The 27,714-nt window shown below is 48.4% G+C and overlaps 1 protein-coding gene and 1 non-coding gene across 5 annotated transcripts in view; both read right to left on the reverse strand.

The window, feature by feature from the left end:
- Positions 1 to 27,325, reverse strand: part of YAF2 (YY1 associated factor 2) — an 82,702-nt gene extending 55,377 nt beyond the window's left edge. Inside the window, exons 1-4 of one of the 4 annotated variants that reach the window (XM_063927325.1) lie at positions 27,234 to 27,325; positions 26,317 to 26,442; positions 17,688 to 17,792; positions 7,448 to 7,600 (exon numbers count right to left, since the gene is read on the reverse strand). In XM_063927325.1, coding sequence (XP_063783395.1) covers positions 7,448 to 7,600; positions 17,688 to 17,792; positions 26,317 to 26,348 — 290 coding nt within the window. In that variant the 5' untranslated portion in view covers positions 26,349 to 26,442; positions 27,234 to 27,325. Of the gene's footprint in view, positions 1 to 7,447; positions 7,601 to 17,687; positions 17,793 to 26,316; positions 26,443 to 26,580; positions 27,188 to 27,233 lie in introns of those variants that run through there. The other 3 variants (XM_063927326.1, XM_063927323.1, XM_063927324.1) reach the window with 3 other exon arrangements.
- LOC134937402 (5S ribosomal RNA) lies at positions 12,355 to 12,473 on the reverse strand. The gene has a single exon (XR_010180573.1). It is a non-coding gene; the product is annotated as a 5S ribosomal RNA (ribosomal RNA).
- Positions 27,326 to 27,714: the final 389 nt, after the last annotated feature.

Genomic DNA, 27,714 nt, shown 5'->3' on the forward strand with positions numbered 1-27,714 from the left:
TGGAATCCGCATCACCTGACCACTGGCGCGTCCATAAACTTCTTCTGGCAGATATGGACATCGCACTTACTCTTGATGCCAGAGTGCAAATATCTCTCTGTGCATCTCGCATATAAAGAAATGCATCCTTTAACTGCTCTATAGTCAGTAAAATACTGTCCCTATCCAGGGTATCAATATTTTCAGACAGTGACTCCGACCAAGCCACGCCAGCACTGCACATCCAGGCTGAGGCGATTGCTGGTCTCAGTACAACACCCGTATGTGTGTATATACTTTTTAATGTATTCTCCAGCCTCCTATCAGCTGGATCCTTGAGGGCGGCCGTATCAGGAGACGGTAACGCCACTTGCTTTGATAAGCGTGTGAGCGCCTTATCCACCCTAGGAGGCGTTTCCCAGCGCGCCCTAACCTCTGGCGGGAAAGGATATAATGCCAATAACTTCTTTGAAATTAGCAGTTTTCTATCTGGGGTAACCCACGCTTCATCACACACTTCATTCAGTTCCTCTGATTCAGGAAAAACTATCGGTAGTTTTTTCACACCCCACATAATACCCTTTTTTGTGGTACTTGCAGTATCAGAGATATGCAAAGCCTCCTTCATTGCCGTGATCATATAACGTGTGGCCCTACTGGAAAATACATTTGTTTCTTCACCGTCGACACTGGATTCAGTGTCAGTGTCTGGGTCGACCGACTGAGGTAAAGGGCGTTTTACAGCCCCTGACGGTGTCTGAGACGCCTGGACAGGTACTAACTGGTTTGCCGGCTGTCTCATGTCGTCAACCGACTTTTGTAGCGTGCTGACACTATCCCGTAATTCCATAAACAAAGCCATCCATTCTGGTGTCGACTCCCTAGGGGGTGACATCACCATTACAGGCAATTGCTCCGCCTCCACGCCAACATCGTCCTCATACATGTCGACACACACGTACCGACACACAGCAGACACACAGGGAATGCTCTGATAGAAGACAGGACCCCACTAGCCCTTTGGGGAGACAGAGGGAGAGTTTGCCAGCACACACCCAAGCGCTATAAATATATATAGGGACAACCTTAATAAGTGTGTTCCCTTTATAGCAGCTCAAATATTATAAATATCGCCAATAAGTGCCCCCCCTCTCTGTTTTTACCCCGTTTCTGTAGTGCAGTGCAGGGGAGAGTCCTGGGAGCCTTCCTCGCAGCGGAGCTGGGCAGGAAAATGGCGCTGTGTGCTGAGGAGAATAGGCCCCGCCCCCTTTTCGGCAGGCTTCTTCTCCCGGTTTTTTTGGAACCTGGCAGGGGTTAAATACATCCATATAGCCCCAGGGGCTATATGTGATATATTTTAGCCAGAATAGGTATATTACATTGCTGCCCAGGGCGCCCCCCCCAGCGCCCTGCACCCTCAGTGACCGCTGGTGTGAAGTGTGCGGAGAGCAATGGCGCACAGCTGCAGTGCTGTGCGCTACCTCATGAAGACTGAGACGTCTTCTGCCGCCGGTTTCTGGACCTCTTCTCTATTCGGCATCTGCAAGGGGGTCGGCGGCGCGGCTCCGGTGACCCATCCAGGCTGTACCTGTGATCGTCCCTCTGGAGCTAGTGTCCAGTAGCCTAAGAAGCAAATCCATCCTGCACGCAGGTGAGTTCACTTCTTCTCCCCTAAGTCCCTCGTTGCAGTGAGCCTGTTGCCAGCAGGACTAACTGAAAATAAAAAACCTAACAAACTTTTTCTAAGCAGCTCTTTAGGAGAGCCACCTAGATTGCACCCTGCTCGGACGGGCACAAAAACCTAACTGAGGCTTGGAGGAGGGTCATAGGGGGGAGGAGCCAGTACACACCACCTAGTGGTCAAACTTTTAAATTTTGTGCCCTGTCTCCTGCGGAGCCGCTATCCCCCATGGTCCTGACGGAGTCCCAGCATCCACTAGGACGTCAGAGAAATAAGAATTTACTCACCGGTAATTCTATTTCTCGTAGTCCGTAGTGGATGCTGGGGACTCCGTAAGGACCATGGGGAATAGTCGGGCTCCGCAGGAGACTGGGCACTCTAAAGAAAGATTCAGTACTATCTGGTGTGCACTGGCTCCTCCCTCTATGCCCCTCCTCCAGACCTCAGTTAAGGAAACTGTGCCCGGAAGAGCTGACATTACAAGGAAAGGATTTTGGAATCCAGGGTAAGACTCATACCAGCCACACCAATCACACTGTACAACTTGTGATAAACTTACCCAGTTAACAGTATGAACAACAACTGAGCATCACTCAACCGATGCTACATAACCCTTTGTTAAGCAATAACTATATACACGTATTGCAGAAAATCCGCACTTGGGACGGGCGCCCAGCATCGACTACGGACTACGAGAAATAGAATTACCGGTGAGTAAATTCTTATTTTCTCTAACGTCCTAGTGGATGCTGGGGACTCCGTCATGGGGATTATACCAAAGCTCCCAAACGGGCGGGAGAGTGCGGATGACTCTGCAGCACCGAATGGGCAAACACAAGGTCCTCCTCAGCCAGGGTATCAAACCTGTAGAATTTTGCAGAAGTGTTTGAACCCGACCAAGTAGCAGCTCGGCAAGCTGTAATGCCGAGACCCCTCGGGCAGCCGCCCAAGAAGAGCCCACTTTCCTTGTGGAATGGGCTTTCACTGATTTCGGCTGCGGCAATCCCGCCGCAGAATGAGCCTGCTGAATCGTGTTACAGATCCAGCGAGCAATAGTTTGCTTTGAAGCAGGAGCACCCAGCTTGTTGGATGCATACAGGATAAACAGCGAGTCAGTCTTCCTGACTCCAGCCGTTCTGGTTACATAAATCTTCAAAGCCCGGACTACGTCCAGCAACTTGGAGTCCTCCAAGTCACGAGTAGCCGCAGGCACCACAATAGGTTGGTTCAAATGAAAAGATGACACCACCTTTGGCAGAAACTGCGGACGAGTCTGCAATTCTGCCCTGTCCATATGGAAAACCAGATAGGGGCTTTTACATGACAAAGCCGCCAATTCTGACACACGCCTAGCTGAAGCTAAAGCCAACAGCATGACCACTTTCCACGTGAGATACTTTAGTTCCACGGTCTTAAGTGGCTCAAACCAGTGGGATTTCAGGAAATCCAACACCACGTTAAAATCCCAAGGTGCCACTGGTGGCACAAAAGGGGGCTGAATATGCAGCACTCCCTTAACAAACGTCTGAACCTCAGGCAGTGAAGCCAGTTCTTTTTGAAAGAAGATGGATAGGGCCGAAATCTGGACCTTTATGGACCCTAATTTTAGGCCCATAGTCACACCTGACTGTAGGAAGTGCAGGAATCGACCCAGCTGGAATTCCTCTGTAGGGGCCTTCCTGGCCTCACACCAAGCAACATATTTTCGCCATATACGGTGATAATGCTTTGCTGTCACGTCCTTCCTAGCCTTTATCAGCGTAGGAATAACTTCATCCGGAATGCCCTTTTCTGCTAGGATTCGGTGTTCAACCGCCATGCCGTCAAACGCAGCCAACGGTAAGTCTTGGAACAGACAGGGCCCCTGCTGCAACAGGTCCTGTCCGAGAGGCAGAGGCCATGGTTCCTCTGTGAGCATTTCTTGCAGTTCCGGGTACCAAGTCCTTCTTGGCCAGTCCGGAACAATGAGTACTGTTTTCACTCTTCTTTTCCTTACGATTCTCAGTACCTTGGGTATGAGAGGAAGAGGAGGAAACACATAGACCGACTGGAACACCCACGGTGTTACCAGTGCGTCCACAGCTATCGCCTGAGGGTCCCTTGACCTGGCGCAATACCTTTTTAGCTTTTTGTTGAGGCCATCATGTCCACCTGTGGCAGTTCCCACCGACTTGCAATCTGCGTGAAGACTTCTTGATGAAGTCCCCACTCTCCCGGGTGGAGGTCGTGCCTGCTGAGGAAGTCTGCTTCCCAGTTGTCCACTCCCGGAATGAACACTGCTGACAGTGCTTGCACATGATTCTCCGCCCAACGAAGAATCCTGGTGGCTTCCGCCATCGCCACTCTGCTTCTTGTGCCGCCCTGGCGGTTTACATGAGCCACTGCGGTGATGTTGTCTGACTGAATCAGCACCGGTTGGTTGCGAAGCAGAGGCTCCGCTTGACTCAGGGCGTTGTATATGGCCCTTAGTTCCAGGATATTTATGTGCAGACAAGCCTCCTGACTTGACCACAACCCTTGGAAGTTTCTTCCCTGAGTGACTGCCCCCCATCCTCGGAGGCTCGCATCCGTGGTCACCAGGACCCAGTCCTGTATGCCGAACCTGCGGCCCTCGAGAAGGTGAGCACTCTGCAGCCACCACAGAAGAGACACCCTGGCCCTGGGGGACAGGGTGATCAGCCGATGCATCTGAAGATGCGATCCGGACCACTTGTCCAACAGATCCCACTGAAAGATCCTCGCATGGAACCTGCCGAATGGAATGGCTTCGTATGATGCCACCATCTTTCCCAGGACTCGCGTGCAGTGATGCACCGACACCTGTTTCGGTTTTAAGAGGTCTCTGACTAGAGTCACGAGCTCCTGAGCCTTCTCCGCCGGGAGAAACACCTTCTTCTGGTCTGTGTCCAGAATCATGCCCAGGAAGGGCAGACGCGTCGTAGGAATCAGCTGCGATTTTGGGATATTCAGAATCCAGCCGTGCTGTTGCAACACTTCCTGAGAGTGTGCTACGCTGATCAGCAACTGCTCTCTGGACCTCGCCTTTATGAGGAGATCGTCCAAGTATGGGATAATTGTGACTCCTTGCTTTCTCAGGAGCACCATCATTTCCGCCATTACCTTGGTAAATATTCTCGGTGCCGTGGAGAGCCCAAACGGCAACGTCTGGAATTGGTAATGACAGTCCTGTACCACAAATCTGAGGTACTCCTGATGAGGTGGATAAATGGGGACATGCAAGTAAGCATCCTTGATGTCCAGAGACACCATAAAATCCCCCTCTTCCAGGCTTACAATGACCGCTCTGAGCGATTCCATTTTGAACTTGAATTTCTTCAGATAAATGTTCAGGGATTTTAAATTCAAGATGGGTCTGACCGAACCGTCCGGTTTCGGTACTACAAACATAGTGGAATAGTAACCCCTTCCCTGTTGAAGGAGAGGAACCTTTACAACCACCTGCTGGAGGTATAACTTGTGAATTGCTGCCAGCACTACCTCCCTTTCCATGGGGGAAGCTGGCAAGGCCGATTTTAGGTAACGGTGAGGGGGCGTCACCTCGAATTCCAGTTTGTATCCCTGAGACACAACTTGTATAGCCCAAGGATCCACCCGTGAGCGAACCCACTGGTGGCTGAAATGTCGGAGAGCGCGCCCCCACGGCTCCGCCTGTGGAGCCCCAGCGTCATGCAGTGGACAAACAATTCCTCACCCTTATAAGGTAAAACCTCCATGTGTTTTTTAGAGTCGGTATCCCCTGTCCATTGCCGAGTCCATAAGACCCTTCTGGCAGAAATGGACATTGCATTTACTCTAGAGCCCAGCAGGCAAATGTCCCTCTGGGCATCCCGCATATATAGGACCGCGTCCTTGATATGTGCCAGGGTCATTAGAACAGAGTCCCTGTCCAGGGTATCTAACTCCTCAGACAGAGTATCCGTCCATGCTGCTACCGCACTACACATCCAGGCCGAAGCAATTGCTGGTCTCAGCAGCGTACCAGAATGTGTGTAAACAGACTTCAGGATAGCTTCCTGCTTTCTATCCGCAGGATCCTTTAGGGCGGCCGTATCCTGAGACGGCAGGGCCACCTTCTTAGATAAGCGTGTCAACGCCTTGTCTACCCCTGGGGGTGGATTCCCAGCGTAACGTGTCCGTTGGCGGGAAAGGATACGCCATCAGCAATCTCTTGGAAATTACTACCTTTCTATCAGGGGAATCCCACGCTTTTTCACATAAATCATTCAATTCATGTGACGGGGGAAAAGACACTTCTTGCTTTTTCTCCCCATACATATAAATCCTCTTGTCAGGGACAGGATTTTCCTCAGAAATGTGTAACACATCCTTCATTGCCACAATCATGTAGCGGATGGCTTTAGTCATTTTAGGCTGCAACTTTGCATCATCGTCATCGACACTGGAATCGGATTCCGTGTCGACGTCTGTGTCAACTAACTGGGATATTGGGCGCTTTTGAGACCCTGACGGCCTCTGCGCTGTGGGAGCAGGCATGGGTTGAGACCCCGACTGTCCCAAGGCTACAGCTTTATCCAATCTGTTATGTAAGGAGCTTACATTATCATTTAACACCTTCCACATATCCATCCAATCAGGTGTCGGCCCCGTCGGGGGCGACACCACATCTATTTGCACTTGTTCTGCCTCCACGTATCCTTCCTCAGCAAACATGTCGACACAGGCGTACCGACACACCGCACACATACAGGGAACGCTCTGACTGAGTACAGGACCCCACAAAGGCTTTTGGGGAGACAGAGAGAGAGTATGCCAGCACACACCCCAGCGCTATATAACCCAGGGATTACACTGTACCTTAGTGTTTACCCAGTAGCTGCTGTTCTTATATATATATCTGCGCCTAAATTTATGTGCCCCCCCTCTCTTTTTTACCCTCTATTGCACCTGTATACTGCAGGGGAGAGCTTAGGGAGCGTCCTTCCAGCGGAGCTGTGAAGAGAAAATGGCACTGGTGTGCTGAGGAAGAAGGACCCGCCCCCTCAGCGGCGGGCTTCTGTCCCGCTTCTCATGTGTAAAAATGGCAAGGGCTCGCACATATATACAGTGCCTGACTGTATATATGTATGCTCTTGCCATCAGGTATCTTAATTGCTGCCCAGCACCCTGCACCCTACAGTGACCGGAGTGTGTGAATGTGCTGCGGGAGCAATGGCGCACAGCTGCAGTGCTGTGCGCTACCTTAAGTGAAGACAGGAGTCTTCTGCCGCCGATTTCGATGTCTTCTTGCTTCTGCTGCTTCTGGCTCTGCGAGGGGGACGGCGGCGCGGCTCCGGGAACGGACGATCAAGGTTAGGTACCTGTGTTCGATCCCTCTGGAGCTAATGGTGTCCAGTAGCCTAAGAAGCGCAACTTAGCTGCAGTGAGTAGGTTTGCTTCTCTCCCCTCAGTCCCACGTAGCAGAGTCTGTTGCCAGCAGAAGCTCTCTGAAAATAAAAAACCTGACAAAATACTTTCTTTTCTAGCAAGCTCAGGAGAGCCCACTAGGAGCACCCAGCTCTGGCCGGGCACAGATTCTAACTGAGGTCTGGAGGAGGGGCATAGAGGGAGGAGCCAGTGCACACCAGATAGTACTGAATCTTTCTTTAGCGTGCCCAGTCTCCTGCGGAGCCCGTCTTTTCCCCATGGTCCTTACGGAGTCCCCAGCATCCACTAGGACGTTAGAGAAAAACTATTATGGCATGACTTTGATGAAGACAGATGATTAACGGTATCAATGTATAAATTAATTTCCAAAACAATAAATACCTTGCTTTCTTGTTACTGTTCTTTTTAATAGGAGTTTCTTTTTCACTCTTTTCTTTCTCTATTTTGTCTTTTTTTTCCTTCTTTGACTGCATGGGAGGCACAAATTGCTGAGTTACCTGCTGTGCAACCAGCTGCGATACCGGCCGAGGTTTCCTGCATGAAAACATAAAAATTATTGCTTACATTTTGATACAGTCCAACCATTTTTGTTGCTATTACTTGCTGCCAAAACATTTTTTACAAATATTTTCTCCCAAGTATTCAGATATTCTAAAAAAAAAAAACAATTAAAATACTGCTACCACATGGTCTAAAGAAATGCAAAGCATAATAATTAAAAAAACATTGTAGAACTCTAATTGAGAATGAAATGTATGACATTTAAAAAAAAAAATATGTTTATTTAGAGATTCAAAATTAAGTGAAACACAAAGGACTGATGAAGTAAAATCAAATATACATCTGTGTTGCCTCAGAAATTGTGCTTTTAAACCTATAGCTTCTATCATCTGTAACTAGTATCTTAATTTCCATAGAGTTAATTCTCCTGAAGTAATGTTTTCTTCTCAACCTTTGTGTTCTATCATCTGACTAAGGGGTATATGCAATTGCGGTCGAAATCGCGGCAATTATCGCCGTTTTTTAATTCGACCAAATTCGCCAGGTGAATCCCGGCAGGTGCCTGCCGGGATTCACCATATTCAATGGAAAACGGATTCGCCAGAATCGCGGGCGAAAATCGGCCGATTTTGCCGCGATTTTAAAAAACGGGAAAAAACGGGAAAAACCCGAAAAAAAAATGGCGTGGGGTCCCCCCTCCAAAGCATAACCAGCCTCGGGCTCTTTGAGCTGGTCCTGGTTCTAAAATCAGGATTTTGGTACTTACCGATAAATCCCTTTCTCCGATTCCACAGGGGCCACTGGAGTGTAGTTACAATGGGGAGATAGTAGGTGGTATTGGTAGCTGGCACTTTAAAAATTCTCACACTGTGGCTAGCTCCTCCCCTACTATCTCCCCTCCAAGCCAGTCTACGTTAAACTGTGCCCGAGGAGAGCTGTAATAAACAAACCGTAAGGTAGAGGAGGTTAACGACGCCCTGTAAACCAGGCGAACACAAACTAAACCTGGAACAGAACCTGACAAAAAACCAGGCTAGCCTGAACCCAACAAGCAGTCATATGGTGATCTGCAATCGTTAATCAAACAAAAATCAGGAGAAACAGCGCTGGGCGGGCGTCCAGTGGCCCCTGTGGAATCGGAGAAAGGGATTTATCGGTAAGTACCAAAATCCTGATTTCTCCTTCATCCACTAGGGGCCACTGGAGTGTAGTTACAATGGGGACGTCCCAGAGCTCCCAAAAAACGGGTGGGAAAGCGCTGAGAGTCCTGTAAAAACTGCTCGGCCAAACAGTGATGCAGAGGCCGTAAAAGTGTCAAACTTGTAGAATTTGACAAAACGAATGTCGGTTTGACCAAGTAGCCGCCCGACAAAATATTCATGGAGACCCCGCGGGCGGCTGCCCACGAAGGTCTTACAATGCGCGTAAAGCGCGCTGAATTGGAAAACGGAGGTTCCCTAGTAACCGCCAAGAAGACTGTCTGATGATCAGATGTATCCAACTGTCCAGCATATGCTGGGGCCCCGGCTATTTAGTACGGGAGCATCGTCCAGAGCAAAGAAGAAAAAACACTTCATCGAATAGCCTGAGACCTCTGTAGAGAGAGTTGACGAGCCCTGACAACATTCAGAGAGGATTGAAAACCACTAGTGTCAGATTTATATGAAAAATGGACCTCCCCTCTGGAAGAAACGACCGCTGAGGCCGAAGCCGAGCCCGGGGAGTTGCCAATAGAGTACTCCCTGAACAAGAGGCCGAACTTACGGCCGCTAGGCTAATCTCATTTGGAAGAAAAGCGAAAAAGGCAGAGACCTAAAATTCCGGTCAGTGTGGTTTGAAGCGCAGCGGAGCAAAAAACCTCCCAGAGAAACCAAAGATGAATGGTAACTGGAAGAAGGGGGAAAAACCCCCTTTTATCTTCATTATGTTCCATAAAGTTTTCCCAAAGTGGCAAAAGCGAGAAGAGGTAATAGACTTCTGAAATCGGAGCCCAGTAGGCCTAACCGAACTAGGGAACTCCTCCCTTCTGAGGTCTCGTGAACAGTCACACGGGTAACCGAAACCAGTGTAAAATTGAACAAGGAGAAAAAAAAAAGGAGCCTGTTGAAGTAGACAGTCCCGTCGAGGTAGGAGCCAAGGCTCCTCTACTGACAACAGGCGTATCTGTATCTTCAAGTCATGCGTGGCCCAACCAGCGCCACCGAGAGGACTAGCACGCATAATCCCCTCCTGTGTTACTGAACATGAAGTAGAAATAGAAAAGGAGGCAGGATAGAATAACCAGAAAACTCCCCGGAGCCCTGAGGGCCTCCACGGCTACTGCCGTCCGAGAGTAATAAAGGGTTAAAGAGTCAGTCAGAACGCCCTGAGGTCGATCCGAAATCTCCGCCCACAGCGGACCAGCTGACAAAACTCCGGGGCATGTTCCCTCACCCAGGAGTCTGACCTGGTGGCTTGATCTGGAAACAAGATTGTTGTCCCCCGTTCCGAGAGGAATGGAGGCGGCCACTCATTACGTCGCAACTTGACTGAAGAAATAGAGTCTCTGGTGCCGAGGAATGAAAAAACCTCTGACGGACCGTGTTGAGAAACGTCTATGCGGAGCATAAATTGGATCTGTGTCGAATCAGAAGCTCGTGGATCCTCCGGATATTCAGAAGCCACCTAATGTACAGAGTGGGATAGTAGCAGTAAATTGTCCCATTAGGGAACCAACGTCACCCACTGCCCTTGAAAAAGAGTTATTCTGTTATCTTCCTAAACTCTGTGGGAGCGGAAGAGAGAAGAGTAAAGGACTTACAGTGAAAATGAGAATCCTGTTAAGGGGGAATCTGAGAAAAGCCTGTCCAACGGAAATCAGTAAACAGGCATCTCTGAAGACAAGGGACACGTAAAACTCCCTTTCTTGTTTAAACTAGCAATCACAGACTAAAAGGATTGTAAGGCCAGAATAGGCCTGTCCGAGCCACTTGGCTTCGGAACGTGAAAAGAAAACAAAGGCCTGAGAACTGTCCTAATTCAAATGATATGTGTAAAACAGGGATCAACACCCTTTGCGGTTAGAAACCTATGGAGCGCAGCCTGCAGTATGACTGTCTTGTCATCGTAAATCAGCCGACCCATGCCGAGGGACTCCTGAGACGGTTGTAACCGCCCAAGCCTTCTCCCATCGACCTGCGCCTACCCTGGGACCCTGCAGGTGTAATGGGTGTATAGGATGACATAAAATCAGACTGGACTGAGGATGTTGAACCTCTGCTTCAGCCTTTTTACCCTGAGAACCCCTGGCGACGAAGATATCACCCGTGTGGAGTCAAAAACCTGAAAGGGCACGAAACAATCTAAAGGGAAGACCAGTAAAGGTCTGTCTTGGAGCTGGGGCAGTAGTAGGAGAAATCAAAGTGGACCTACCTCCATTGGTTCAAGAAATCCTGCAGAAAGTTCCTTCCCCAGAACCATCTGCCCCGTAGGATTTCATGTTTACTTGTCACTGTCGCAGCCCCAGAGGTCGTCGGGTTAAGACAGCCCAAGCGAAGATGCAGGGTCCGAGTCTGTAGACATGGAGACCTCCAAGGAACATAAAGCAGAATCGTGATTCTGACCTGTATCAAAGTATCAATTGATCCTGATGCGAAGCATCCTGTAACCTAGAGGACAATTGTTCCCCAACCTACCTGCTCCGGATACGGTAGAACCATGCTGCCGCATATGTCGATGGATCCCTGAGCAAGGTTGCCTCAGGAAAACGGCGGCTTGATGGACCGGCGATACACCGAGGTGTATACCCTAGAGAGGTTCTGATACCATCTCCTGCCATCTGCGGGGAAAAGATAGGAAAACAAACCCTGTTTGATACCTGATATTGTGTATTCGGGTGTCTGTCGGCCGCCTACCGGAGCCTGCCCAGCTCATCCGAAACTGAACCAGTCGCTGTCATTTTCGTCAATGGCGTGGAACCCTGATGGACTTGACGTGTCCTCCTCCTTTACCTGCAGTATCAGATGAACTGCTGTATTATGTACCTGTATATTCTGAGACACTGGTTCAGATCCACAGAAAACAGACATCAGTAATGCATGGAATGTTAGCAAAGTTTCTTTTTGGAAAGGTGTGTTTGGTCCCGCTGTGATTTGATCCTGTGACCTTGGAAACCAAAGTCCAAGGGCTTACCTGATGAGCTATTGTCTGGTTAATAGTGACATTACCTGCATCATTGATCAAACAGGGGTGTGCAGGTGCGTGGAGGGCGAAGCAGATGGCTCCGCCGCATACTTCACACCTAAGAGGGAATTCTTCGACTATCCCAGGAGAGACAAACGAAAGGAGAAAAGGTGGGTTAAATAAACAGAGCCCTACGTAAGGTCTGCACTATAATGTGTAGTGACCGATACGATTAAAATAAACTTTCTGGAGCAGCGGAGACCTGAACCAGCAACGCTGCGCTGTGGGACAGGAGTCTTAGCCCTAGGCTATAGGAGTTCTCCTTAAAGTTTTGTTTGGATTCAAACCCCTGTTCAGATACCCGCTACTAGCGTACTGAGCCGCAGCGCTATTTGTCTGATGCCTTACACGCATTCCACAATTACAAATAGCATTAGTAACTAGTGACAACAAGGAATAATAAAGGGAAGGCAACACCCCGCCCTGTATTTAGTGTACCGCTAATTAAGGTGCACCAGATGTTTCTCTGAGGTTCCGCTGGCTTTTCAAAATGGTGACCAGCCTGTGAGAAAGATGGGGGAAAATGTTATGTGCAAGATGTTGTTATTAGAAAACATTGCGGAAGTAGCCTACAGCACCTGGTATTCCCAGGCGGTCTCCCATCCAAGTACTAACCGGGCCTGACCCTGCTTAGTTTCCGAGATCAGACGAGATCGGGCGTGTTCAGGGTGGTGTGGCCGTAGGCTTTTATCCCCTATATCTGGTATTTTATGGATTTATCTATATACATACCTACACGCACTTAAATATATATATCTATATATATACATGCACAAACATAACTATATATGTATATATACACACACACCGTAGGTAAATAAATACTGCACAGTAGATCCTTTTAATTATTATTGAGCTGAGTCCCAGCTACTGTAATAGAGCAGGTTCCCTGATTTGCAAGTAGGAAAATGCTGGGTAGAGGACTCTACTGCAGGAGGAATGTATCTATATTTCAGCAGCCTGAAGTATCGAAAAGTTACAAATCCCAGAGCTGTTGCCTAGCGACGGGGAGACCTGGGAGCCCGCTGAGTAAAGCGGGTTAACTGTTAATATACCTGGGACTTTATTTGTATTTGTCTCTGAGTATGCAAGATTAGCCCACTGGGCTATAGGAGACACTGCAAATATGAAGCCAGGTCTGTGCAGGGAGGAAATGGCCGCCAGAGTGAAACTCCTCTGGGCTATGCGATAAAATCTATATAGTGGATAACTGGATTAGTGCTGAGCCACTCTGACTATATCACATTCTCCTCAGCACCATGTGCATTAAACTCACATAAATGCCTATTACACTATAACAGTGGCCGGGGAGCGGAGAATGCTGAGCCCGCTGTACAGAGCAGGAGTTAGCTCCGCCCCCCGGCTATGGCGCCTTATTGCAAAACTAAGCGGGAAGCGAGCTGTACCCTCCGCTGGGCCTGCGAGTCACCGCCGGGGAGCGCTGAGCGCTGAGCCCGCTATACAGCGCTAGTAGAGCCCTGTATCTGCTAGCCGCCGCCGGGGAGTGTTGCGCTGAACAGAGCGCGAGTCGCCGCCTGGGAGCAGGGAGCGCTGAGCTCGCTCTACAGAGCGGGACTTAGCTCCGCCCCCTCCGTACAAGGCGCCAAATTTAAACATTGCTTTGCGCTCGAGCGGGATCCCTGTGCCGGCTCTGTGAGTCGCGCTGAGTGGGTGCGGGGGGTGCGGGGAGCTGGGGGAGCAGAGGGTTATCAGAATGACACACACCCGTTTTTCAGTCAGGGTTGTATAAACACATACTCAGCCTCCCCCAATCATCCTGTCTGTTTCTCCATGAGGAGGACAGGTAAGGATACAATAAAGTACATTACAGCCCCAGAGAGCCCTTCTGGAGTGGGTTGTACAACAATAAACAGATTGCTCTAAAAACATACATAGCCACCACAAATAAAGTATACTTCACTCACCACTGTGTTCTTGGTGGATCGGCCCCGACACACGCCGCACGCAGCGGCGTCCAGCCGGAATCTTCTGTGGTGGGGTGGTCCCGACACAAGCCGCACGCAGCGGTGTCCGACCATTTTTGATACTCACCGCTGCCATGCTGCCGGAATCTTCTGCTGGATGGAGTGGCCGCGACACGCGCCGCACGCAGCGGTGTCCGCCAACTCAGGAGAGCTCAGTGTCTCCCTCAGCCGGGGCCCATCCCTAGCCGCACGCAGCTGCGATGGGACCCCGCCGGCAGCTCCCACGGTGCAGACTGGCAGTGGCAGAGCTGCCAGTCTGTGAGTGTGTGTAAGAAAAATAAAATAATAAAGAAAAAAGAAGAAAATTCTTCAGCTAAACCCAAGTGAACCAGCTACCTCGGGCACTTAACTAAGACTGGCTTGGAGGGGAGATAGTAGGGGAGGAGCTAGCCACAGTGTGAGAATTTTTAAAGTGCCAGCTACCAATACCACCTACTATCTCCCCATTGTAACTACACTCCAGTGGCCCCTAGTGGATGAAGGAGAAAATGCAGGGGAAAAATTGGCCAGGGATCCCCCGTATTTTTAAAACCAGCACCGGGCTCTGCGCCTGATGCTGGTGCCAAAAATACGGGGGACAAAAAGAGTAGGGGTCCCCCGTATTTTTAATACCAGCATCGGGCTCCACTAGCTGGACAGATAATGCCACAGCCGGGGGTCACTTTTATGCCGTGCCCTGCGGCCGTGGCATCAAATATCCAACTAGTCACCCCTGGCCGGGGTACCCTGGGGGAGTGGGGACCCCTTCAATCAAGGGGTCCCCCCCCCCCAGCCACCCAAGGGCCAGGGGTGAAGCCCGAGGCTGCCCCCCCCCCATCCAATGGGCTGCGGATGGGGGGGCTGATAGCCTTTGTGATAATAAAAAGATATTGTTTTTTCCATTAGTACTACAAGTCCCAGCAAGCCTCCCCCGCAAGCTGGTACTTGGAGAACCACAAGTACCAGCATGCGGGAGAAAAACGGGCCCGCTGGTACCTGTAGTACTACTGGAAAAAAAATACCCAAATAAAAACAGGACACAGACACCGTGACTTGTACAACTTTATTACATACTGCCGACACACACATACTTACCTATGTTGACACGCCGACTGCCACGGTCGCCGACGATCCGAGGGTACCTGTGAAAAAATTATACTCACCTTCCAGCGTCCAGAGGTACATCCACGTCCAGAGGTAAATCCACGTTCTTGGCAAAAAAACAAACCGAACACCGATCCATACCGGACTAGAAAGGGGTCCAATGTTTTCACATCAGACCCCTTTCTCCCGAATGCCGGGACATCACGTGACTCCTGTCACTGACGTCCCTTCAGCCAATCAGGAAGCGCTACTTCCGTGGCGCTCACCTGATTGGCTGTCCGCTGTCTGTACTGTGACAGCGCATCGCAAAGCCGCTCCATTACTTTCAATGGTGGGAACTTTGCGGGTAGCGGTGGGGTCACCCGCCGGTCAGCCGCTGACCGGCGGGTGACCTCACCGCTAGCCGCTAAGTTCCCACCATTGAATATAATGGAGGGAGCTGTGCGATGCGCTGTCACAGTGCAGACAGCGCTCAGCCAATCAGGTGAGCGCAACGAAGTTGCGCTTCCTGATTGGCTTAGAGACCTGTCAGTGACAGCTGTCACTGACAGGTCTCATTCGTGGAAAGGTGTCCCATGTGTCAGCATGGGACCCCTTTCAGTCCGTTTTTGGTGCGGGTATTTGCGTTTTCTTATTTTGCCAAGTCCGTGGATTTATCTCTGGACCATGGTTGAGGTGAGTATTTTGAACTTTTCTTTACAGGTATCCGTGGATTCTACATGGAGAAGAGGACCGATGTCGGCGTGTGAACATAGGTAAGTATGTGTGTGTCGACGTATGAAATAAAGTTTTACTGTCGACGGTGTGTGTGTCCTGTTTTTATTTGGGTATTTTTTCCCCAGTAGTACTACAGGTACCAGCGGGCCCGTTTTTCTCCCGCATGCTGGTACTTGTGGTTCTCCAAGTACCAGCTTGCGGGGGAGGCTTGCTGGGACTTGTAGTACTATTGGAAAAAACAATATCTTTTTATTATCACAAAGGCTATCAGCCCCCCCATCCGCAGCCCATTGGATGGGGGGGGGGACAGCCTCGGGCTTCACCCCTGGCCCTTGGGTGGCTGGGGGGGGGGGACCCCTTGATTGAAGGGGTCCCCACTCCCCCAGGGTACCCCGGCCAGGGGTGACTAGTTGGATATTTGATGCCACGGCCGCAGGGCACGGCATAAAAGTGACCCCCGGCTGTGGCATTATCTGTCCAGCTAGTGGAGCCCGATGCTGGTGTTAAAAATACGGGGGACCCCTACTCTTTTTGTCCCCCGTATTTTTGGCACCAGCACCAGGCGCAGAGCCCGGTGCTGGTTTTAAAAATACGGGGGATCCCCTGTCAATTTTTCCCCCGCATTTTTAGAACCAGGACCAGCTCAATGAGCCCGAGGCTGGTTATGCTTTGGAGGGGGGACCCCACGCCATTTTTTTTTATGATTTTACCCTTCCAGCATAAAAAAATAAAAAATAAAAAAAATAATATTTTAAAAAATATATAAATAATATTTGTGCCTCCCAAAAAAAAAAAAAAAGTACCTAATCCCTTCTAATATAAATAGATCTGCTATTCCCAAAAAAAAAAACACCAAAAAAAACATGTTTAAAATTTTTTTATTTGTTTTCACCCTCCAAAGTGTGGCGGATTGAAAATGACGAATTTGCTGTCTAAAAGCACTGCTGTCGAATTTCAAAACTTGAATTGAATATGCTTTGGTCGAATTGCAGCACTTGTATCATTGCAGAAAAGTCGAATTTGCAAAAATTCGAATTTCAAAAAGTCGAATTTTGAAAGTCCGTTTTTTGGTCGGAAAGCACTGGATTGCATAGGGGAATTTTTTTTTTTGGTCGAAAATGACCCGAAATTCGACAATTTCGGGAATTCGACCACAATTGCATATACCCCTAAGAGTTCATATCTATCAGTAAAGACCCTTGTATTTAGATAGTCAGAACTTAAATGACATTTTATGAGGTTTTATGTCAGAACAAAGTATTAATATCAAGTGTATATAAAGCATTGAAGATATGAGGAGTTATCTTCATGCAAGACGAAAATTCCACTATCAGCGGATGAAATATCCCTTAAACAAATGCATAAAAACGGCATACCAATTAAGTTGTGATGCAATTGTGACCAATTTCCAGGTTCACTATTGTTGATAAATTACAATTTAACAGCTGTTTTGTCTTATTCTATTTATTTGAAGAGCATATTATGCTCTATGGCTAAAATCTTTATTCGTTTGACATCAGTGATAGTTGAGTTTACATACGCATAATTTGGCTTGACTGCAAAACTTACTCAAAAAGCTAGCTGGCAATTGTAATAAATGAATATTGCAAACTGCAGTTAGATAGTCCAACAATGGGAGTACCTTAGGGCCGGGAGTAATCTGCTGATTTTCATTACAGAGAAAACAAGTACCATGCAGTGCTAGCCATCATCAGGTAACAGGAAAGGGTGAGCTGATCATAGATTCAGATTTAATGCAATATGCCCAACTGATAATGCAGACATCTATTTCTCACAAACAAAATCTGTGGTGTATCTTAATGTGCAAATTAATGTTTTCAGTTTATATATTATTTTAGACCAGACAATATGTTATTTTTAGACTGTTCAAGTCGCGGTTTATAATAGATAAAAAGAGAAAAATAGCTTACACTGCTAAGGTAGCAGATTCTAAATATACAGCTCTGTAATTAGTTAACACTTTATTAATTATTTTTTTTTGTGGAAACCGTGTCATAGCTTATAACAAATATTATTTGAAATGGGTCAATCTATAAATAATAATAGTAAAGCTAACAAATAAATTTATTTTGATTATTGTGACACCAAAATACCTTTTGTAGACGCTTCTGTGAATCCCAGTAACAATTTTCTTGCTTTGTGGCTTTTCAAAATGCAGTCCTGGTAGGGGAAGTGCAGCCTGCAGTGACTTCATAGCTCTGTGGGCAACGATTGTGGTGGAAAACTACATCTACCATCATGCATTGCATGCATAACAGTAGCAATAAACAATCTCTTTATCTCCCCCATGACATCATTACCAAGCTGCCTGTGGCCTGGTTGGATCAACTATTGTCTGAATACTACCTTTGCAGTTTGTCAATATTTACAAAAAATAAAATAAAAAATGAAAATAGGGACATATCACAAGTACTGAAATTAACAGGAACATCATTATTGCAAACCAGTTTTTGATGGTTGTATGGATATATTGTTACACAATATAACCCATTTTTTTGCCTGAACTTCCATCCCTAACCCCAGATATTTAAAGCTGTGTTCCTGGTAATTAGTCTTTTGAAATGCCCCTATTGCGTAATATTGATATTTAAATTTTGGTTATTTTGAAAATAATATACAATGCTTACTCTAGATTCTAATAATCAGGACTTTGTACATTGACATCAAAAAATACCATTTACAATTAAAAAAAACAAAACAGAGGTGATACAGAATGAAGTTTGAAGAGAGGTCAGTACAGATTGTTTTAAGTTTGCACAGCAGTGTGTTTTAGCCAGATCAAACATATCCTTAGAAAGAATTAAGGTTCAAAAAGGGTTGAGATTGCCTAAAGGATAAAAAAAAGGGGCAGACTAGATTGGCCAAGTGGTTCTTATCTGCCATCAAATTCTATGTTTCTATGCAAAATTAGATTACTCTACAACAACCATGTCAAACATGTGGCCCGTTAACACTCTTTAGTAAAGACTCAGAGCCTGTGAAAATAAGAATTTACTTACCGATAATTCTATTTCTCGGAGTCCGTAGTGGATGCTGGGGTTCCTGAAAGGACCATGGGGAATAGCGGCTCCGCAGGAGACAGGGCACAAAAGTAAAGCTTTTACAGGTCAGGTGGTGTGTACTGGCTCCTCCCCCTATGACCCTCCTCCAGACTCCAGTTAGGTACTGTGCCCGGACGAGCGTACACAATAAGGGAGGATTTTGAATCCCGGGTAAGACTCATACCAGCCACACCAATCACACCGTACAACTTGTGATCTAAACCCAGTTAACAGTATGATAACAGAGGAGCCTCTGAAAGATGGCTTCCTAAACAATAACCCGAATTAGTTAACAATAACTATGTACAAGTATTGCAGATAATCCGCACTTGGGATGGGCGCCCAGCATCCACTACGGACTCCGAGAAATAGAATTATCGGTAAGTAAATTCTTATTTTCTCTATCGTCCTAAGTGGATGCTGGGGTTCCTGAAAGGACCATGGGGATTATACCAAAGCTCCCAAACGGGCGGGAGAGTGCGGATGACTCTGCAGCACCGAATGAGAGAACTCCAGGTCCTCCTTTGCCAGGGTATCAAATTTGTAAAAATTTACAAACGTGTTCTCCCCTGACCACGTAGCTGCTCGGCAGAGTTGTAATGCCGAGACCCCTCGGGCAGCCGCCCAAGATGAGCCCACCTTCCTTGCGGAATGGGCCTTAACAGATTTAGGCTGTGGCAGGCCTGCCACAGAATGTACAAGTTGAATTTTGTTACAAATCCAACGAGCAATCGACTGCTTAGAAGCAGGTGCACCCAACTTGTTGGGTGCATACAGTATAAACAGCGAGTCAGATTTTCTGACTCCAGCCGTCCTTTAAATGTATATTTTTAAGGCTCTGACAACGTCCAACAACTTGGAGTCCTTCAAGTCGTCTGTAGCCGCAGGCACTACAATAGGCTGGTTCAGGTGAAACGCTGATACCACCTTAGGGAGAAAATGCGGACGCGTCCGCAGCTCTGCCCTATGTTGAATGGAAAATTAAATAAGGGCTTTTATAAAACAAAGCCGCCAGTTCAGATACTCTCCCGGCCGAAGCCAGGGCCAGTAACATAGTCACTTTCCATGTGAGATATTTCAAATCCACATTCTTTAGTGGTTCAAACCAATTGGATTTGAGGAATCTAAAACTACATTTAGATCCCACGGTGCCACCTTAGGCACCACAGGAGGCTGTATATGCAGTACTCCTTTGATAAAAATCTGGACCTCAGGGACTGAGGCCAATTCTTTTTGGAAGAATATTGATAGGGCCGAAATTTGAACCTTAATAGATCCCAATTTGAGACCCATAGACAATCCTGATTGCAGGAAATGTAGGAAAACGACCCAGTTGAAATTCCTCCATCGGAGCACTCCGCTGCTCGCACCACGCAACATATTTTCGCCAAATACGGCGATAATGCTTCGCGGTGACTTCCTTCCTTGCCTTTATCAAGGTAGGAATGACTTCTTCTGGAATGCCTTTTCCTTTTAGGATCTGGCATTCAAACGCCATGCCGTCAAACGCAGCCGCGGTAAGTCTTGAAAAAGACAAGGACCCTGCTGAAGCAGGTCCCTTCTCAGAAGTAGAGGCCACGGATCGTCCGTGACCATCTCTTGAAGTTCCGGGTACCAAGTCCTTCTTGGCCAATCCGGAGCCACTAGTCTTACTCCTCTTTGCCGTATAATCCTCAATACCTTTGGTATGAGAGGCAGAGGAGGAAACACATATACCGACTGGTACACCCAAGGTGTTACCAGCGCGTCCACAGCTATTGCCTGCGGATCTCTTGACCTGGCGCAATACCTGTCCAGTGTTTTGTTGAGGCGAGACGCCATCATGTCCACCATTGGTTTTACCCAACGGTTTAATAGCATGTGGAAAACTTCTGGATGAAGTCCCCACTCTCCCGGGTGAAGGTCGTGTCTGCTGAGGAAGTCTGCTTCCCAGTTGTCCACGCCCGGGATGAATACTGCTGACAGTGCTATCACGTGATTCTCCGCCCAGCGAAGGATCCTGGCAGCTTCTGCCATTGCCCTCCTGCTTCTTGTGCCGCCCTGTCTGTTTACATGGGCGACTGCCGTGATGTTGTCCGACTGGATCAACACCGGTCTTCCTTGAAGCAGAGGTTCCGCCTGGCTTAGAGCATTGTAGATTGCTCTTAGTTCCAGAATGCTTATGTGAAGAGACTTTTTCAGGCTCGACCACACTCCCTGGAAATTTCTTCCCTGTGTGACTGCTCCCCAGCCTCTCAGGCTGGCATCCGTGGTCACCAGGATCCAATCCTGCATGCCGAATCTGCGGCCCTCCAATAGATGAGCCTCCTGCAACCACCACAGAAGGGATACCCTTGTCCTCGGCGACAGGGTTATCCGCAGGTGCATCTGAAGATGCGACCCTGACCATTTGTCCAACAGATCCCTTTGCATGGAATCTGCCGAAAGGGATTGCTTCGTAAGAAGCTACCATTTTTTCCCAGGACTCTTGTGCATTGATGTACAGACACCTTTCCTGGTTTTAGGAGGTTCCTGACCAGGTCAGATAACTCCTTGGCTTTTTCTTCGGGAAGAAAAACCTTTTTCTGAACTGTGTCCAGAATCATCCCCAGGAACAGCAGACGAGTTGTCGGCATTAATTGGGATTTTGGAATATTCAGAATCCATCCGTGCTGCTTTAGCACCTCTTGAGATAGTGCTAAACCCATCTCTAGCTGTTCTCTGGACCTTGCCCTTATTAGGAGATCGTCCAAGTATGGGATAATTAATACGCCTTTTCTTCGAAGAAGAAATATTATCTCGGCCATTACCTTTGTAAAGACCCGAGGTGCCGTGGACAAACCAAACGGCAGCGTCTGAAACTGATAGTGACAGTTTTGTACAACGAACCTGAGGTACCCCTGGTGTGAGGGGTAATTGGAACGTGGAGATACGCATCCTTGATGTCCAAGGATACCATAAAGTCCCCTTCTTCCAGGTTCGCTATCACTGCTCTGAGTGACTCCATCTTGAACTTGAACTTCTTTATGTACAGGTTCAAGGACTTCAGATTTAGAATAGGCCTTACCGAGCCATCCGGCTTCGGTACCACAAAAAGAGTGGAATAATACCCCTTCCCTTGTTGTAGAAGAGGTACCTTGACTATCACCTGCTGAGAATACAGCTTGTGAATGGCTTCCAAAACCGTCTCCCTTTCTGAGGGGGACGTTGGTAAAGCAGACTTCAGGAAACGGCGAGGTGGCTCTGTCTCTAATTTCAACCTGTACCCCTGAGATATTATCTGCAGGATCCAGGGATTTACCTGCGAGTGAGCCCACTGCGCGCTGTAATTCTTGAGACGACCGCCTACCGCCCCCGAGTCCGCTTGCGAAGCCCCAGCGTCATGCTGAGGCTTTTGTAGAAGCCGGGGAGGGCTTCTGTTCCTGGGAAGGAGCTGCCTGTTGCTGTCTCTTCCCTCGTCCTCTGCCTCGTGGCAGATATGAATAGCCCTTTGCTCTCTTATTTTTAAAGGAACGAAAGGGCTGCGGTTGAAAGGTCGGTGCCTTTTTCTGTTGGGGAGTGACTTGAGGTAGAAAGGTGGATTTCCCGGCCGTAGCCGTGGCCACCAAATCCGATAGACCGACCCCAAATAACTCCTCTACGCATCGCCTGCCACTGTCGTGTCCATAAAGCTCTTCTGGCCGAAATGGACATAGCACTTACCCGTGATGCCAGTGTGCAGATATCTCTCTGTGCATCACGCATATAAAGAAATGCATCCTTTATTTGTTCTAACGACAGTAAAATATTGTCCCTGTCCAGGGTATCAATATTTTCGATCAGGGACTCTGACCAAACTACCCCAGCACTGCACATCCAGGCAGTCGCAATAGCTGGTCGTAGTATAACACCTGCATGTGTGTATATACCTTTTTGGATATTTTCCATCTTCCTATCTGATGGATCTTTAAGTGCGGCCGTCTCAGGAGAGGGTAACGCCACTTGTTTTGATAAGCGTGTTAGCGCTTTGTCCACCCTAGGAGGTGTTTCCCAGCGCTCCCTAACCTCTGGCGGGAAAGGGTATAAAGCCAATAACTTCTTTGAAATTAGCAGTTTTTTATCGGGGCACCCCACGCTTCATCACACACGTCATTTAATTCTTCTGATTCGGTAAAAACTACTGGTAGTTTTTTCACACCCCACATAATACCCTGTTTAGTGGTACCTGTAGTATCAGCTAAATGTAACATCTCCTTTATTGCCAAAATCATATAACGTGTGGCCCTACTGGAAAATACGGTTGATTCGTCACCTTCACCACCGGAATCAGTGCCTGTGTCTGGGTCTGTGTCGACCGACTGAGGCAAGGGCCGTTTTACAGCCCCTGACGGTGTTTGAGGCGCCTGGACAGGCACTAATTGAGTGTCCGGCCGCCTCATGTCGGCAAACGACTGCTTAAGCGAGTTGACGCTATCCCGTAATTCCACAAATAAAGGCATCCATTCTGGTGTCGACCCCCTAGGAGGTGACATCCTCATATTTGGCAATTGCTCCGCCTCCACACCAATAACGTCCTCATACATGTCGACACACACGTACCGACACACAGCAGACACACAGGGAATGCTCTATACGAAGACAGGACCCACTAGCCCTTTGGGGAGACAGAGGGAGAGTCTGCCAGCACACACCAAAAAGCGCTATATATGACAGGGATAGCCTTATGATTAAGTGCTCCCTTATAGCTGCTTTTATATTAATATATTGCCATTTATTTTGCCCCCCCTCTCTGTTATACCCTGTTTCTGTAGTGCAGGGGAGAGACCTGGGAGCCTTCCTGACCAGCGGAGCTGTGACAGAAAATGGCGCCGTGTGCTGAGGAGATAGGCCCCGCCCCTTTTTCGGCGGGCTCGTCTCCCGCTATTTAGTACATTTAGGCAGGGGTAAATATCTCCATATAGCCTCTGGGGCTATATGTGAGGTATTTTTAGCCTTTTTAAAGGTTTTCATTTGCCTCCCAGGGCGCCCCCCCCCCAGCGCCCTGCACCCTCAGTGACTGCCGTGTGAAGTGTGCTGAGAGGAAAATGGCGCACAGCTGCAGTGCTGTGCGCTACCTTAAGAAGACTGCAGGAGTCTTCAGCCGCCGATTCTGGACCTCTTCTTGCTTCAGCATCTGTGAGGGGGCCGGCGGCGTGGCTCCGGTGACCATCCAGGCTGTACCTGTGATCGTCCCTCTGGAGCTTCATGTCCAGTAGCCAAGAAGCCAATCCATCCTGCACGCAGGTGAGTTCACTTCTTCTCCCCTCTGTCCCTCGTTGCAGTGATCCTGTTGCCAGCAGGAATCACTGTAAAATAAAAAACCTAAGCTAAACTCTCTAAGCAGCTCTTTATGAGAGCCACCTAGAATTGCACCCTTCTCGGCCGGGCACAAAAATCTAACTGGAGTCTGGAGGAGGGTCATAGGGGAAGGAGCCAGTACACACCACCTGACCTGTAAAAGCTTTACTTTTGTGCCCTGTCTCCTGCGGAGCCGCTATTCCCCATGGTCCTTTCAGGAACCCCAGCATCCACTTAGGACGATAGAGAAATCTGGTGGCTTGGACCTTCACAGGGACCAACCACCATCCTATTTGCCTTGATTCTCCTCCCTTTCCACACACACAAGAAAATGGATGGTGAAAGATGGAGGGAGGATAGTGGAGAGTGGAGGAGAGAAGAGGAGGTGTGAAAGAAAACTGAGATGGTGAAGGAAGATAGAGAAGGATGAAGGAGGGAAAAGAATAGAGGAAGATAATTCCACCTGCAGCTCTTGGTGAGTTCTAAATTGGACTGTGGACCGATCCATTATATGTAGGCTTACCATACTATCCATTTAAAATGGGACACTTATGAATTACACAGGTTCTGTGGCTGGCTTAATTCAAGCCTGAATTTCACCTGGTTTTAATTAGCCACAGAACCTGTGTAATCCATGAGTGTCCCAGTTTAAAGGGATAGTATGGTAAGCCTAATTATATGGGAGAGAAAGAGGAGAGGACATGTGGTTGTAGCAGATACTGTAGAAAAGGTGACTGGATTTAGGTACCTTGGACAGGTAAATAGCTGTGTGGCTATAAGCTCCCCACGAAAGAACTTCTGTTTGACATGGCTGCTCTATACGGTCCCAGTCTGTGCTATATCAACTAAACTAAAATTCTTTCCTATGTCATATTGGAAAATATATAAATTAAGGCCAACTAGATCTAGTGGAAAATGCTAGTTTAAAAGTGAACGTGTCCGTACAATAATTTAAAATCAAGTAATCCCACAAATAGATTATATATATAATGCACACATACTGTAGCAGTAAGTGACATTTAAAAAAATATAGTGCGTATACACTAAAGTGTGTGCATGCAAAATTTAGCACATCTTACCACAGCTTTAAAATATCTAGCTATCATTGATCTTGTTGGGAAATAATTTGCATGTATAAACTGGCACTTTCATGCACCCATCACACTTAGGGGGTCATTCCGACCTGTTCGCACGCTGCCTTTTTTTGCAGCGCAGTGACCAGGTAACTACTGCGCGTGTGTATGCACCGCAATGCGCAGGCGCGTTGTACGGGTACAAAGCGGATCGTTGCTGAGCGATGGATTTAACGAAGAATCCATTTGCACGGAGATGGACAGGAAGAATGCATTTATCGGTGTCAAATTACCATTTTCTGGGACTGTTTGGGACAACGCAGGCGTGTCCAAGCGTTTGCAGGGCGGGTGTCTGACGTCAATTCCGGGAACAGACAGGCTGAAGTGATCGCAAGGGCTAAGTTCAGACCTACTCAGAAACTGCACGTTTCTGCAGAGCTCGGCTGCACAGGCGTTCGCACACTTGCAAAGCGACAATACACTCCCCTATAGGTGGCGACTATCTGATCACAGCGCTGCAAAAAGTAGCTAGCGAGCGATCAACTCTGAATGACCCCCTTAAACTCTACTTACAGTATGTATAGTTCAACCACCACTTGAACCAAAAGAGAAACCTAGAACATTTACAAACCCCGTGCATACCACAATGTGTGTCCCATGCTTCTGCTGGATGGAATATTACTTTTCTGCATCACTCAGGAATAAAGTAATAGGTGTGGGGCTGGGAATTAACTTTCCTACCACAAATGTTATGTACAGATCGGTGGACTAGAATAAAGAGCGATAACCTGTGATGTTGTCACCCTACTCATCACTGAGCCAAAAAGATGCATGTAACCAAAGAGAAACATGTTAACAAAAAATGTTTCAAAAAGAATGATTGAAACATATTTAATGGACATGTGAACAATGGAAGCTTTTGCTGTGAGAGGAGTGAGATTATATATATATATATATATATATATATATATATATACATATACACACACACGTTCATTTTGGTATAATTCGTTGTGGTTGTTTGAGGATGTGTAAATGAGAATGTGATTTCCATACAGCAGGGCATATTACCAGTGTGCCAGATGCAATACTGGCTAGCATACCTTAAACCCCTACATACAGGCTGCTCTGCATGTTACACTACAGGGTCCCTGCAAATCGTGATTACATGTTGGTAAAGGACAACATACGGCAGCATGACGCCCAGTGTGCTAGTGTGGGTCACTGCTCTGTGTGCAGGTACACGCCAGGAGTGGGGTGTGGGGGCAGACAATGCTGGCCTTGCGGGGGACAGACAGGAGTGCGGCTCTCACCGGGTGGAGGTCCCTTTGCGCACATCACACATCAGGCATTTAAAGGCCTCGGCGCTGTTCTTGAAGGTGCAGACGCTGCAGTCCCAGTACCCCTCGTCTGACGACGGCTTCGGCTGCCGCTTCGGCCTGAGGGAGAGAGAAGCGTGAGACACAGACATGTCTGCATGTAGCACACAGCGAGGCCTGCTCCCATCTGCCGCAGCCTCGGGCTCTCCTGCACGGCCCACCCCCCGCACGGCTGTCGCCGCCTCTGCACAGGCTCACCTTGTAGGGCTTTTCTTGTCTCCCATGCTGCGGCGGGAAAGGAGTTGCAGAGGCCGAGCGAGGAAGCCCGGACAGTGAAGCGGGGAGCAGGCGGCTGCACCGACCGCGATCAGCCGCAGCCAGCTGTCCGCCGCCACACGTGACCCAGTCCGGCCAATCACAGGACGCACATGGCTGAGTCGGACAGCGGGAGAGGCGTCAGCGCATCATCTGACTCGGCGGCTGCTAATGGTACCGCAGTCACACAGGCAGCAGCACGGGAGGAGGGTAACGGCAGCGGGCCGGGGGACGGACTGTGCGGGGGCTGGGGGAGAATAGAGCTGTGTTTGCGCCATGTGCCACTATCACGCTGCTGCTGTGTGTGTTATGTCTGGCGTGCGGTAGCGGCGGGCTGTTGTTATACGGCTCTCTTCCCCGGGGGAGGAGAATCCCCTCTCTCCGCTGCCAGATTCGTATGTGGGTCTCAGCCAGGCAAGCATGAGCTTTAGGTAAACGAGGGCTCAAAATGTGACAGAGTCTAGGGGCAAACGCAGGATACCTAGAGGGGGATCCAAATGTTTGATTTTTTTTGAGCGAGTGTTACTACCCCGAGACGAAAGCACAATGAGCACTTGCCAGGCTGTCCGCGTCATACAAAGGGCTCTACAGCATACCTCCCACCCAGGGTTGGACTGGCCCACAGGGGTACACGGGAACCACCGGTGGGCCCCTCCTCTCCTCTATGGATCAGGTCCAGACTGTGCACTTGAATTGTACATTATACATTTCTCTGACGTCCTAGTGGATGCTGGGAACTCCGTAAGGACCATGGGGAATAGCGGCTCCGCAGGAGACTGGGCACAAAAAGTAAAAGCTTTAGACTAGCTGGTGTGCACTGGCTCCTCCCCCTATGACCCTCCTCCAAGCCTCAGTTAGATTTTTGTGCCCGAACGAGAAGGGTGCAAGCTAGGTGGCTCTCCTGAGCTGCTTAGAAGTAAAAGTTTAAATAGGTTTTTTATTTTCAGTGAGTCCTGCTGGCAACAGGCTCACTGCATCGTGGGACTAAGGGGAGAAGAAGCGAACTCACCTGACTGCAGAGTGGATTGGGCTTCTTGGCTACTGGACATTAGCTCCAGAAGGACGATCACAGGTTCA

Source organism: Pseudophryne corroboree, chromosome 6 (genome assembly GCF_028390025.1).
Source record: "Pseudophryne corroboree isolate aPseCor3 chromosome 6, aPseCor3.hap2, whole genome shotgun sequence".
Lineage (NCBI taxonomy): Eukaryota > Metazoa > Chordata > Amphibia > Anura > Myobatrachidae > Pseudophryne > Pseudophryne corroboree.